General features: G+C 38.8%; 1 protein-coding gene across 1 annotated transcript; it reads left to right on the top strand.

Moving 5' to 3' along the window:
* The first annotated feature begins 7,868 nt into the window (after window positions 1-7,868).
* LOC101355746 (olfactory receptor 51A7-like) lies at window positions 7,869-9,500 on the top strand. The gene is made up of 2 exons (XM_004389108.1): window positions 7,869-7,888; window positions 8,957-9,500. The coding sequence occupies exons 1-2, from the start codon at window positions 7,869-7,871 to the stop codon at window positions 9,498-9,500; spliced, it is 564 nt and encodes a 187-aa protein (XP_004389165.1).
* Window positions 9,501-12,961: the final 3,461 nt, after the last annotated feature.

The following is a 12,961-nucleotide window of genomic DNA, read 5'->3' as shown; positions in this document are numbered from 1 at the left end:
CTTTATCACCACCCCTATTTAACATTGTGCTGGAAGTTCTAGCTAGAGCAATAAGGCAAGAAAAATAAATAAAGGACATCCAAACTGGTAATGACGAAGTTCAACTGTCCCTGTTTGCAGATGATATGATACTATACATAGAAAACCCTAAAGACTCCATGAGAAAACTACTGGAACTAACAGAAAGTTCAGCAGAGTGGCAGGATACAAGATAAACATACAAAAATCAGTTGGATTCCTCTACACCAATAAAGAGAACGATGAAAAGGAAACAAGGAAATCAATACCATTTATAATAGCCCCTAAAAAGATAAAATACTTAGGAATAAATCTAACCAAGGATGTAAAAGACCTTTACAAAGAAAACTACAAAAGACTACTGCAAGAATCCCAAAGGGATCTACATAAATGGAAAGAAATATCATGCTCATGGATAAGTAGACTCAACATAGTGAAAATGACAATTCTACCCAAACTAGTTTACAAATACAATGCAATCCCTATCCAAATACCAACAACATTCTTCAAAGAGATGGAAAAACTAATCATTAACTGTATATGGAATAGTAAGAAGCCCCGAATAAGTAAAGCACTATTGAAAAAGAAGAATAAAATGGGAGCACTCACACTACCTGACCTTAGGACCTACTATACAGCTACGGTAGTCAAAACAGGCTGGTAGTGGTACAACGACAGATACATTGACCAATGGAACAGAATTGAGAACCCAGATGTAAATTCTCCGACCTATGGTCACCTGATCTTTGTCAAGGGCCCAAAGTCCATCAAATGGGGAAAAGATTGTCTTTTAACAAATGGTGCTGGCAAAAGTAGATGTTCATTTGCAAAAAAATGAAACAGGATCCATACCTCACACCGTATACAGAAACTAATTCAAAATGGATTAAAGACCTAAATATAAAGCCAAAAACTATAAAGTTCATAGAAGAAAAAGTAGGATCAGCTCTAGAGGCTCTAATACATGGCATTAACAGGATACAAACAATAACCAAAAAAACACAAACTCCAGAAGATAAGTTAGATATCCAACACCTATGCTCTTCAAAAGACTTCACCAAAAGAGTAAAAAGAGAACCTACAGACTTGTAAAAAAAATTTGGACATGTCAGACAAAGGTCTATTCTCTAAAATCTACAAGAAAATCCAATACCTCTACAACAAAAATACAAATGATCCAATTCAAAAATAGGCAAAGGAAATGAACAGACACTTCACCAAAGAAGAAATTCAAGCGGCCAACTGATGCATGAGGAAATGCTCCCGATCACTGTCTATTAGAGAAATGCAAATTAAAACCACAGTGAGATACCATCTCATCCTGGTATTACTGGCACGAATCAAAAACACTGGAAATAACAAATGTTGGAGAGGCTGCGAGGAGATGGGAACTCTTATGCACTGCTGGTTGGAATGCAAAATGATACAACCATTTTGGAAAATGATACGGTGCTTCCTTAGAAAGCTAGAAATTGAAATACCATATGATCCAGCAATCCCACTCCTAGGAATATATCTTAGAGAAATAAGAGCCATCACATGAATGGATACATGCACACTCATGTTCATTGCAGCACTGTTCATGATAGCAAACAGATAGAAACAACCGAGATGACCATCAACAGATGAAAGGATAAATAAATTATGGTACATATAAACAATGGAGTATTATGCAATGATAAAGACCAATGATGAATCTGTGAAGTATCTTGTAACATGGATGAAACCAGAGGACATTATGCTGAGTGAAATAAGTCAATCACAAAAGGACAAATATTGTATGAGATCTCTACTGTAAAAACTCATGAAAAAGGTTACACACAAAAGGTAATCTTTGTTGGTTACGAGGGATGGGAGGAGTGGGAGGGAAATACTAAATAGACAATAGGTAAGTGGTAGCTTTAGTGAAGGGTAAGACAGTACAAAATACTGGGGAAGCCAGCACAACTTGAAAAGGGAATGGTCATGGAAGCTCCATAGACACATCCAAACTCCCTGAGGGACTGAATTGCTGGGCGGAGGGCTGTGGGGACCATGGTCTCGGGGAATATGTAGCCCAACTGGCATAATACAGTATATAAAGACAATGTTCTAAATTCTACCTTGGTGAGCGTCTGGGGTCTTAAAATCCTGTGAGCAGCCATCTAAGATACTCCACTGGTCTCACTCCTTCGGGAACAAGGGAGAATGAAGAGAACAGGGTGCAAGGAAAAGATTAGTCCAAAGGACTAATGGACCACAGCTACCACGGCCTCCACCAGACTGAGTTCAGTACAGCAAGATGGTGCCTGCCTACCACCACTAACTTCTCTGACTGGGGTCACAGTAGAGGGTCCTTGACAGAGCTGGAGAAGGATGTAGAACAAAATTCTAACTCACAGAAAAAGACCAAATTTACTGGCCTGACAGAGACTGGAGAAACCCCGAGAGTATGGCCCCGAGACACCTTTTTAGCTCAGTGGTGAAGTCACTCCCAAGGTTCACTCCCGAGGTTCACTGTTGGACAGCCCCGTAAAACAAAAGGGGACTAATGAGACACAGCAGTCCAGGAACAAGTACTAGAAGGCAAGAGGGGACAGGAAAGCTGGTGATAGGGACCACAAGGTTGAGTAAGGACAGTGTTGAACTGTCGTGGGGTTGTTAACCATTGTCATAAGGCAACATGTGTACTAACTGTTTAATGAGAAACTGTTTTGTTCTGTAAACCTTCATCTGAAGTACAATAACAACAACAACAACAAAAAAGAATTATCTATGTGAGATCAAATTGACAACAGCAGCTCAGAAGGTTTGATGGGAAGCCTAGGGGACAGTGAGTTGAAGACAATGGTGATGGAATAATTTGGAAAAGGATAGTGAGAATAGCAGCAATACTGGAAGAACGTAGTTGATGTCACTGAAGTGTACATGTAGAAATTTTTGAAATGGTATATCTTTGGCTATGTATATTTTCACCAAAAAAAAAAAGTTCCTCCTAGGTCGAGAAGGGAGACTGTTGACATGTCGTGGGGTTGTTAAGCAATGTCATAAAACAATATGAGTACTCACTGTTTAATGAGAAACTATTTGTTCTGTAAACCTTCACCTAAAGTACAATAAAAAAGAAAAGAAAAAGAAAATGTTCTGCATCTTACTTTGGTGAATGGCATCTGGGGTCTTAAAAGCTTGCAAGTGGCCACGTAAGATGCATCAATTGGTCCCAACCACCTGGAGTAAAGGAGACTGAAGAACACCAAAGACACAAGGAAAGTATTAGCCCAAGAGACAGAATGGGCCACATAGATCTGAGACTTCATCAGCCTGAGACCAGAAGAACTGGATGGTGCCCAGCTACCACCAATGACCACCCTGACAGGGAACACTGCAGAGAGTCCCTGATGGAGAAGGGGAAGGGTAGGATGCAGAACTCAAATTCTAGTAAAAAGACTGGACTTAATGGTATGACTGAGACTCTAGGACCCCCAGAAAGCATGGCCCCCGGACTCTCTGTCAACCCAGAACTAAAACAATTCCTGAAGCCAACTCTTCAGACAAAGATTGGACTGGACTATGGGACATAAAATGATATTCATGAAGAGTGTGCTTCTTAGCTCAAGTAGATACATGAGACTAAATGGGCAGCTTCTTTCCAGAGGGGAGATGAAAAGCTACAGAGGGTTAGGAGCTGGTTGAATGCACACGGGAAATCAGGGGTGGAAAGAAGGAGTGTGCTGTCACAGTATAGGGAGAATAATTAGGGTCACATAACAATGTATGTATAAATTTTTGTATGAGAAACTAACTTGAATTGTAAACTTTCACTTAAACTACAACAATAAAAAAAAAAAAGACATCCACTTGTGGTATTTCTGTTATAGCAATACTAGATAACTAAGACAGATGCATAATGAAAACTTCACCCTTTTTGATTTTTCTTACTTTGATAGCAATAATTAAACCTTTAAATATGAGTTTATCCAAGCCATATATTATGTAGACCATTTTTACAAGCAGGATGAGGAAAAGGGGGCATTCAAAATAATTTTGTAAATTGGTTTCCTTGAGAGAAATTTCTAAATTTTACTGTGCCTCTCGGTGGGTTCCAACTGCTAATCTCTGGGTTAATAGCTGAGTACTTAGCCATTTGTGCCATCCAAGGACTCCTAAATACTACTAATGAGAATTAAAATGTTTGGATGCTTTCTTTTAGCCAGCCATTGTCTTAAACTGTTTACAGGCATCATCTTATTGAATCCTCAGAGTAACCTTATGTGGTAGGTACTGCTATTAACTCGCTTTATAAATTATGAAAGAAAGAAACAACTAATAAAGGAAAGAGCTGAAATTCAAACCTAAGTCTGTCTTATTCCCCTGCTGAGTATCAACCACTACCTTATACTTCTCTTTATGTTACTTACTTTCCAAGGCCATATAAGTCATTTGACGTGGATGGGTTATTCTTAGATTCCTATTCCAAAGTTCTTTTTCCAATAATTTGAGACCATAATGTCATTTCACTTACCCTTTCTTCCAGACTAAAGTCCTCTCCCCCAGACTCTAGTCTAGTGGTTAGAATCCTGTTATCCATGGACTAACTACTGGACCTGGGATGTCTGTCTTTCAATTCTTTGTTTAGGCAGACAATTTACACCCTTCTATCAGACTATCCGCACTTATTCCCAGTCCCTTTCCCACTTATTTTTGACTCCAGCTAGCATTTTATCTAACTGTGCAAAAGTAATTGGATAATGTCTAAAATGAACTACAGATAAGTGAACAACGCCAATGTTAAGAAAAGGCTAAAATGGAATTTAGGGAGAGTTAGCACCTTTTTAATTTTCATATCTTTGTCTTCAAATTAAGTAAAACTCTTCTTTTGCCATGAAAATACAGCTCCAACACAAGCCCCCTTCACTCCCCATTGCAACCTTTTTTTTTTTTTTTTTTTTTAAATCTCTAAGTCTCTTTAACACCAAAATTCTGGAGCTTCTCCTACATTCACCCTTATTCTCAGCCCTTTCTAAGCCCCAGTTCTTGGAGCACTCTTGTTTCAGACACACTTCAGGAGACAAAGTTAATGGTAAATGGGAGAGAAGTTTTTCCCTAAGGGGGGGTATTTTTCTTCTGTGTGGTAAGCCATACGCAAATACTTATCTTTTGTGGAGGGCTGCTTCTCACTGATTCTGGGTGGTCGTGTAGAGTCTCTGGTGCTGGGTCTCTCCCGGTGTGGAAAATGCACCTCTTGAGCACAGCTGCTTGCCTGCCTTACCGCTCACCCCCGAGCTGATCAGGCCTGAAGGGCTCAGGCTCTTGCCAGGTCAGGTCTGACAACTCCTCACTGCTTCTGAACTGTCTCTCTCTCCCCCTGCTACTCAGTCTGGCTCATCAACTCTGCCTTTGATGTTCAGGCTCCCAGATGGCTATATATAATTGAATCACTTGTTTATTCTGGTCTTTGTTCTAAGAGGGTCCACCAGAAGCGTCTGACTACTCCACCATCTTGTAGGTGTCTTTGTTTCCAAGGTGTGTCTCTTGTAGACAGCATAGTGATGTGTCGTGCTTCTTTATCCGTTCTACCACTCTCTGTCTCTTTACTGGTGAATTTAAGCAATTTACATTCAGTGTAATTATTGATAGGTATGAGTTTATTGCTTTTATATTGTTGTACTTTTTTTTTGTGATACTGATATTTTCTTTATTCCTCTTACTTTCCTGTGCTGATTTCCTTATGTTTGTGGATTTTCTTTTTTTTTATTATTATTATAGATTTTGTGTTTGCTAAGATTTTATGATTTACTTCTTTTTTATTCTGATGAGATGGTTTATTAACTTTCTTTGTGATTACCTAGAAATTTACCCTTCTCTTCCTGAGTTTGAACCAGTCTTTTGTTACTTAATATTGCCTTGACTTCCTCTCCATTTGAAAGTTCTGTACCTACACTATTTATTCCCCCTTGTATTGTTTTGAAGTTGTAATCATTTACAGATTGATGTCTCTGTTTTCTGTTTTAATTCTTTTAGCTTTACTTTACTATTGAGAGTTCCTTACCTAGGTTGGTATCTGACAGATGCTCTCCAGTGTCCCAGACTCCAGTGTTGTCTGATGTTGTTGGTTCTCTAACTGAATGACTTCCTTTAATATTTTTTGTAAGTTTGCTTTTGTTTTTACAAATTTCCTTAATTTCTGTTTATCTGGAAATGTCCTAATTTCGGCATCATATTTGAGAGAGAGTTTTGCAGGATATATTATTCTTGGTTGACAGTTTTTTTATTTCGAGGTTTTATATATATTATCCCACTGCCTTCATTCCTGCATAGTTTCTGTCTAGTAATCAGAGCTTGGTCTTCTTGTTTCCCCTTTGTAAATGACTTCATTTTTCTTGAGTTGCTCTCAGGATTCTTTCTTTGTCTTTGTTTTGCAAGTGTGATTATATATCTTGGTGACCTTCTTTTGGGGTCTATCCTATATGTGGGTCATTGAACTTCTTGGATGGCCACTGTTTCCTCTTCCATGATATGTGGTAAATTTTCTGCTAGGAAATATTCAACAATCTTCTCTGTGTTTTCCATTTTCTCCCCCTGTTCTGGAACTCGGAATGCATGCAAAGTTTTGCTCTTGATTGTGTCCCACATAACTCGTAGATTTTCTTCATTCTTTTCTCTAATGTTTTCTCAAAGTGGTGTCCATGGATTTGTCTTCAATCTCGTTGATTCTGTCTTCTATTGTTTCATATTTGCTCCTAAAACCTTCTATTGAGTTGTCCATTTCTGAAATTTTATTGTTTATCTTTTGGATTTCTAGTTGCTGTTTTTGTATGGTTTCTAATTATTTATTTCGACATTTTGTTCTTGTATTATTTTCCTGAATTCTTCTATTATTTTGTCTGTTTTTTTCTTGATTTTAGCTATGCTTTCATTGGTTTTCTCTGTGATTTCCTAGATTTTGTCTATTTTACCCTTAGTTTTGTCTGTATTTTCCTTGATCTCTTTCTTAATCTTTGGGGGCCTTAAATATTAGTCTTTTGAGTTACATATCAGATAGTTTCACTGTCTTTTCTTTTACCAGAAGATCATCTGATTCTTTATTTTGGTCACTTGCTGGAGCCATCTTGTACTGCTTTTTTGTATATTTTGATATTGTCTGCTGTCTTTGATATATTAACATATTATTTCTTTATCTATTGATTGTGTGTTCATTTGTTTAATACAGCTTCTTTGTTTTGTTTTGATATGCCAGGGAGGGTAGGCTAGGTGTGCTTTGCTGCTTGCTTGTCTATGGGCATGATAGCTCTCACCACCTTGTCATGGTGAGCAGGGCAGCAACAGGCAGAATGAGCCCACTTTGTTGTGTGCTGGTTTAGTGACATGGCTGAGAACAGATTAAGTGGGCCCTGTTTGCCTTCTTTTGTTGGTTCAGTGGTGTGTGAACATTCAAAGCCCTCACTAGGTAGGCAAGGAGTGTATGGAAGTGGTACAGGTTCACTTTCCACCATTCAGCATCTGGTTGAGTGGCAGGAGGGGAGGACCAGTTCAAATCTGGTGTGGTGGCAGGCCTGAGAGCCAGAGATGCTCTTGTCACAGTGGCATGGTCGGAGCTGATGTGAAGAGGGAGTGGCATACAGGGCTAGGAGGTGAGGGAAGAAGTGAAAAGAGAGAGAAATAAAAAAGGTTGTTTGTGGGTGTGGATGGGACAGATCTTGGGGCCAGTGGGAAGGTGGGGGAGGTGGCATATGGGACTAGGTGGAAGGTACAAAGAAAAGAAAGAAAAAGAAAAAAATAAGTAGCTGTGCAGTGGGGGCAACTGGGTGGGGGCAGGACAGATCGGGGGCAGTGTCAGGCTGGTGTACCAGTGGCACACTACCCTTGGGGGCATGGTGGGAGCCAGCAAGAGGTGAGGAAGTGGCATATGTGGGTTATGTGGGAGTGAGAAAGAAAAGTAAGAAACGAAAAAGGAGAAAAAAAATGGTGGCATGGTAGGGGCTAGAAAGTGGGTGTGCAACAGACCGAAGGCTGGTGGGAAGGGAAGGGTGGTGACATTCTGAGCTAGCTAAGTGGGAGAGAGAAAGAGAAGAAAGGAAAAGAAAATGAAAAAATGGTGGTGTGATGGGGGCACAGATTGGGGTGTGGTGGATCCCAGGCAGTGGCGGGTCAATGGGCCAGTGGCTCTCTAGCCATGGAGGCACAGCAGGGTCCTACAGGAAGGGGGGTGCTGACATACGGGGCTAGGTGGGAGGGAGAAGAAAAGGAAGAAAGAGAAAAAAATAAAATGAATAAAAATAAATAAATAAACTGGCTGCATGTTGGGGGTCAGTGAGTGGGTGTGGGACAGGCATAAGGGCCAATGGGAAGGGTGGTGAGGTGATGTACAGAGCTAGATGGGAGGGAGAAAGAAAAGAAAAAAGAGAAAGCAAAAAAAAAAAGGTAGCCTGGTGAGGTAGACTACCTCACATAGTTACCATATGGAGAAAATGAGATAATTTAAGGCACAGTCCATCACAGTCCCTGCATGTGAAAAACAGCAACAACAACAAAAAATCAAACCTGTAGCTGTTGATTCCGACCCTTAGTGACCCTATAGGACAGAGTAGAACTGACCCATAGAGTTTCCAAGGTAGTAACTCTTTATGGAAACAGACTGCCACATCTTTCTCCCATAGAGTGGTTGGTGGGTTCAAACTGCCAACCTTTTGGTTAGCAGCTGAATGCTTAACCAAAAAACAAATGTCTGAGTCCCAGGCCCAACCATTTATGTATAAGTTTACTGGGAGATCCAAGAAAGGAGGCTGCTTTTCTATTGCTCCCAGGGGTCTACATCCCTGTGGGAAACTGAAATAGATAAAATAGATATTGAAGTGGAGACCTGTTGTCTCTCAGGGACATGTTGAGAGTCTAGTTTCTGGCAAGTTCAAGGAGCTAACATTCCTTTTGGAATCCTATACTAAAGCTTTGTTAAACAAAGATACAGTTCTATCCTCACTAGCAACAAGGTTGTTAAAATAGGACTGATCTTGGCATTCAGGAGCATTCTTTTAGTGCTCCCATTCCCCTTCACCTTAAGGAGACTGAAATACTGTCAGAAGAATCTCCTTTCTCACTCATATTGTCTTCCTCAGGATACCATGAAGCTGGCCTGCTCTGACAACAAGATCAATGTCATCTATGGCTTCTTTGTTGCTCTCTGTATTATGCTGGACATGGCATTGATTTTTCTGTCATATGTGCTGATCATGAGAGCTGTACTCAGCACTGAATCTTTGGAAGAGAAGCTCAAAGCTCTCAACACCTGTGTTTCCCACATCTGTGCTGTGCTCATCTTCTATGTGCCCATCATCACCCTGTCTGCCATACATCGCTTTGCCAAACACAAAATTCCCCTTGTTATGATCCTTATTGCAGATGTGTTCTTGTTAGTGCCACCTCTGATGAACCCCATTGTGTACTGCGTAAAGACCCAGCAGATCTGGGAGAAGGTCTTAAGGAAGTATAACATATGTCGGAGATAAGAACTTGAATATTGAGGTGATAAATTATCAACCAGTAAGTATTTACTAGCATTTATTATGTGTCAAAGGCCACTATGTAATAAAGGACTGAGGTGGGGGGGGAGTGAAAAGCTGTGCAGCATCAAATTTATAATAAAGTTGGGGGTACAATATTCAACAGAAAAGAAGAAATAATCAGGAGATATATGATATGTTTCACCGATATTTAATAAACATTTTAAAGTGAGTTGAAATAAAACTGTATGTAAAGGAGCAGTTGGGTTTTTAATTAACCCTTAATGGGTAAAATTGGACAATTGAGGTTATGATTCAATTAACATTTATTAAAAATATTATATAAACAATATATAATTATTATACTATCAAGGAAAGGTAAACTAGCAGAGTAGGTGAGCCAGGGGTATATGAGTGCATAGCATCTACTGGGGATGTTAGTGTGGCTAGAATAGCGAGTGTAATTTGGCAAATATTGAGTGATCATTTTAGATAGTATGAGGAGCAGATTTGGAGTACCTAGAAAAACTCTGAGAAATCTAAATTTAGTGGGAACTGGGCACCCAATTTAGTGTCTACAACAAACACCTAACATAATTAATCTGATTTTAAGAACGGCATGCAGGAATGCATGCGGAAGATGGATTGAATGTGGAAGGGATGAAGTCAAATAAAGACTGTTGCAATAATTGGGCTGTAGTATAATGACTCTGAGAGTAGGCAAAGAGAAAGCTCTAAAGCATTTATATTTAGGGGAAGTTGTTGTTATAAAACAAATGTATACTTTCTAGAAAATTCACAAATTCCACTAAGGAACTAAGAAATAATTTTAAACTTCCTAAGATTTTACAGTTTATCTAGTCTTTTCTCTGTGCCTTTTATTAAAAAAATATTTCTACCCCTCTATTATTTTATTAAATACCAAATTTCTGCAGTATATGAAATTTTGTACCTGGATACTTTGCACTAAAATTTGTATTTTAAGCTTTTTCTCATGTATAGAAGAAATATTTTAAGGAAAATTCAAGAGATTGAGTACACAATTGTAAATTCAATATGTAGGATGGCAAAGGGTTAAGATTTACATGAACATCTCTCTAGGGCATCAAGGTATTGTTACCAACAAAAAAAAAAGACTGGCTTGAATGATGAGTTCAAATTTTGTCTTGAAGATTTGGCACATTCAAAGACAGATTACTAGCAGAGAGTTTGAAATAGGGGACTGGCATGCTGCCCATCTGTCAAGACTAGAAAGTAGAATTGACCTCATCTGCAAGACAACAATACTTGGCAGTAGATATGGAAGGAAATATATATTTGGTCCTCAAGCACTACTGAAGATCTTCCCTCATTAAGTTATTTCTATTATGCTTTTTCACTCATCCATTCTCAATTCTGCTGTCTTGGTTTGATTTAAAACTTCCCTTTCAATTCTCCTGTCATCCTGTACCTTCTGAGTAGCAGTTGGAAATATATTTATGAAATACAAATTTAACCACACCATGACCCATTTAAAGCCCTTCAATAGTTGTCCAGTAATTTACAAGATACTGGCAAGTCTCCATACATGCAAACAAGGCTTTCCAGCTATCAGTCATCCCTCTCTGCCTTGCACTTCAACAGAGTAATACAAATCAAGTACACCATGTTATTCACACCTAGAGTTTTGCTTATAGTATGTTTTCTGCCAGGAATGTTGTATTAGTTTTATATTGCTGCTCTACAAATTATCTTAAACTTAGTGGTTAAAACATGAATTTATTATCTTCAGCCATGTAGGTTAGAAGTCTGACATGGCTCTAACCAGGCCAAAATCAAGGTGTTAGTAGGGCTGTGTTGCTTTCTAGAGGCAGTAGGGGAGAAAGTGTTTCCTTGCTTTTTCCAGCTTCTAGAGACCACCCATAATTCTTGGTTAGAGAGCCTTCCTCCATCTTCAAAGTCAGCAAGTTTACATCTCCCTGTGTCTTTCTTCATAGTTACATTTCCCTTTGCTTTTAAGAATTTATGTAAAGTTTGGCCCACCTGGATAATATGGAATAACTTCTCCATCTTAAAACACTTAACCCTAATCACACCTGCAAAGTTTCCTTTGCCAAGTAAATAATAAGTCACAAATTCTGCGGAATTGTTGTTCTGCCTATCACAAGTGCATTGCTTCAATTTTTCCTCCTGATACTTAGCTCCCTAGCAGTACCCAAATTAAATATTCTTCTTATATTAATACTTTGAAAGAAAGACCTGGCAATCTGTTTCCCAAAAATTAGCCAATGAAAACCCTATGAGTCACAATGGTCTGACCTGCATGGGGATCATTCCATTGTACTTGGGGTTACCTAGAGTTGGATACTGACTCTATGGCAGGTAACAATAACAATTAATATTTTGTTCCCTTTTCAGTCTGTATGGACTTCTACAACATAATCTACAACAATTATTAGTCTTTTTTATTTATTTTTTTGGTGTTGTTTGCCTTAGCCAAAGTGTAAACTTCATAAAATAGAGATGTCTATATATCTTACATAATTTTGTATCCCCAGTGCTTAGCACATCTTTGAACTTATTTGTTGTTAGCTAAGCTTGAATCAGTCCCAACTCATAGCAATCCTATGTACAACGGAACAAAATGCTGCCTGGTCCTGTGCCATCCTCACAATCGTTGTTATACATGATCCCACCATGGTTGCAGCCATTGTGTCAATCAATCTCTTTGAGGGTTTTCGTCTTTTTCGCTGACCCTCTATCAAGCATGATGTCCTTCTGCAGGGACTGGTCCCTCCTGATAACATGTCCAAAGGATGTGAGACAAAGCTTCACCATCCTTGCTTTTAAGGAACATTCTAGCTGTACTTCTTCCAAGACAGATTTGTTTTTCTTCTGGCAGTCCATGGTATATTCAATATTCTTGGCTAACACCATAATTCGAAGGCTTCAATTCTTCTTTGGTCTTCCTTATTCATTGCCCAGCTTTCGCATATATATGAGGCAATTGAAAATACCATGGTTTGGGTCAGGCACACCTTAGTCCTTAAAGGGACATCTTTGCATTTCAACACTTTAAAGAGGTCTTTTGCAGAAGATTTTCCCAGTGCAACGGGTCTTTTGATTTCCTTACCATTATTCCAATGGGCATAAGTAAAATGAAATCCTTGACAACTTCAATCTTTTTTCAATTTGTCAAGACATTGCTTACTGGTACAGATGTGAGGAATTTTGTTTCTTTTTTTTTTTCCTCAGTTTTGATTTTTTTAAATTGTACTTCAGGTGAAGGCTTACAGAACAAATAGTTTCTCATGAAACACTAGTACACATATTGTTTCATGACATTTGTTAACAACCCCACAACATATCAACCCTCTAACTTCTCAACCTTATTTTGGTGAAAATACACATAGCCAAAGATACACCATTTCAAAAATTTCTACATGCACAGTTCAGTGACATTGACTATGCTCTTCCAATTGTGCTGC

Source organism: Trichechus manatus, unplaced genomic scaffold (genome assembly GCF_000243295.1).
Source record: "Trichechus manatus latirostris isolate Lorelei unplaced genomic scaffold, TriManLat1.0 scaffold00232, whole genome shotgun sequence".
Classification (NCBI taxonomy): domain Eukaryota; kingdom Metazoa; phylum Chordata; class Mammalia; order Sirenia; family Trichechidae; genus Trichechus; species Trichechus manatus.
This window is presented reverse-complemented; position numbering and strand designations above follow the sequence as displayed.